Source organism: Sapajus apella, unplaced genomic scaffold, assembly GCF_009761245.1.
Source record: "Sapajus apella isolate SASKATOON/1434 unplaced genomic scaffold, GSC_monkey_1.0 scaffold85, whole genome shotgun sequence".
NCBI classification, from domain to species: domain Eukaryota; kingdom Metazoa; phylum Chordata; class Mammalia; order Primates; family Cebidae; genus Sapajus; species Sapajus apella.
Window position 1 is genome coordinate 6,831,053 of NW_022437025.1, and position 2,024 is coordinate 6,833,076.

Consider the following 2,024-nt stretch of genomic DNA (forward strand, 5'->3'; position numbering starts at 1 on the left):
GATGGTGATGATGATGATGGTGATGATGGTGATGGTGGTGGTGATGGGGTGGTGATGATGGTTATGGGTGACGATAGTGGTGATGAATGTGGATGGTGGTGGTGACAGTGGTGATGATGACAGTGATGATAGTGGTGGAGATGATGATAGTGATGGGGGTGATAATGATGGTGATGATAGTGGTAGTCATGGTGGTGATGGTGGTGGTGTGATAACGATGGTGATGATGATGATGGGATGATAATGATAGTGATGATGATGGTGGTGATGGTGATGAGTGGTGGTGGAGGTGATAATGATAGTGATAATGATGGTGGTGATGATAATCGTGGCGGTGATGGGGTGGTGATGATGGTGATGGGTAATCATGATAGTGGTGATGATAGTAGATGGTGGTGGTGGCGATGATGGTAATGATGATGATGGTGGTGATAGTAATGAAGGTGATGGGTTGATAATGGTGATGATGATTGTGGTGGTGATGATGGTGGTGGAGGTGATGATGGTGGTGATGGTGATGATGGTGGTGGAGGTGATGATGGTGGTGATGGTGATGATGATGATGGTGATGATGGTGGTGATGGTGATGATGGTGATGATGGTGGTGGAGGTGGTGATGGTGGTGATGATGATGATGGTGGTGGAGGTGGTGATGATTGTGGTGGTGATGATTGTGGTGATGATGACAGTGGTCGTCATAGTGATGATGGTGATGGTGTGATAATGATGGTGGTGATGATGATGGTGATGGTGGTAATGATGTGGCTACTTGGAATACTTGAGTCTGAAACACGATGATGCATATTTCTCCATCCCAGTTGACCATGTTGTTCCTGAACCTGGGTCCAGCCTGCTGACCTCCTTTGAGAAGTGGCATGAAGCAGCTGACACCAAATCCTGCTGTGATTACTCCCTCCACGTGGACATCACAAGCTGGCACGATGGAGTTCGGGAGGAGCTGGAGGTGCTGGTGCAGGACAAAGGTCAGTTAAAGCCTCAGACGAGGCTTTGGAATCCCTGGTTCTTTGGTAGATCCAAAGATTATGTGGAGTGAAAAAATCCCCCTATTTGCATCTGCTCTGATCCTGATTATGACCTGCTGTCTGCCACCTGACAGTGAAGAAACAGACAGTTGCCTTACGGAATCCATCCTCTTCTCCTTGAAAACCTCTGGGGATGTCCTTGTTCTCAGAAGCAGATCCAGTCTCTGCAGCGTGCCATGCCAAACCCTCGCTGATCTAACCTCGCTTTTCTTTCCCATCACCCGGATCACTAGCCTGGGTACCATCCCTGAAGCCTGCTATGCTGCGAGGCCCTTATTCATGTGGTTCCCCTGCCAGGAATGAATACCCTTTCTCTCTGCCTGCCCATTGCTGCTCACCTGCAAGACCCAACTCAACCATTACCTTCTCCCATTTCCCCAGTCAGAATTGCTTCAGACCTTGAATATCCAACACCGGTTATGTAGGCCTCCTTTGGGACACTTTTTCCATTGTTCCTGGATTATGGGACGTGGGTTGTCTGTCTGGCTCTTCTGTTAGACCCTGAGTTCTGTGAGGGAGGGGACCATGTCTATATGTCCCTGCATCCCACCTTGTCTCCCCTCTGTTTGGGTTCACATCAGGTATCCCTGTACAGTGTAGACACTTTATGGGGTGCATTACATCAAATGGAGGGGAAATGATCAGAAGACACAAAGGAAGCAGAGAAAAACAGAACAGAAAGAGTCAGGGCATGAGTGATCTGTCCAGAAAGGGGTAGTTAGGGAACACTCTGAGGAGGCAGCCTCAAATGGTGGTGCTTCAAGGAGAGGGTATGTTGGTATGTTCTTTCTTTCTCTTTCTTTCCTTCCTTCCCTCCTTCCTTCCTTCCTTCCTTCCTTCCCTCCCTCCCTCCCTCCTTTCTTTCTCTCTCTCTCTCTTTCCTTCCTTCCTTCCTTCCTTCTTTCTTTCTTTTCTTTTCTTTTCTTTTCTTTCTTTCTTTCTTTCTCTCTCTCTCTCTCTTTCTTTCTTTCTTTCTTTCTT

General features: G+C 47.7%; 1 protein-coding gene across 3 annotated transcripts in view; it reads left to right on the forward strand.

Moving 5' to 3' along the window:
- Window positions 1–2,024, forward strand: part of CRMP1 (collapsin response mediator protein 1) — an 80,864-nt gene that overhangs the window by 36,414 nt on the left and 42,426 nt on the right. For all 3 annotated transcript variants that reach the window (XM_032254159.1, XM_032254160.1, XM_032254161.1), the window contains exon 4: window positions 819–983. In XM_032254159.1, the coding sequence (XP_032110050.1) occupies window positions 819–983 (165 nt within the window). The remainder of the gene's footprint in view (window positions 1–818; window positions 984–2,024) is intronic.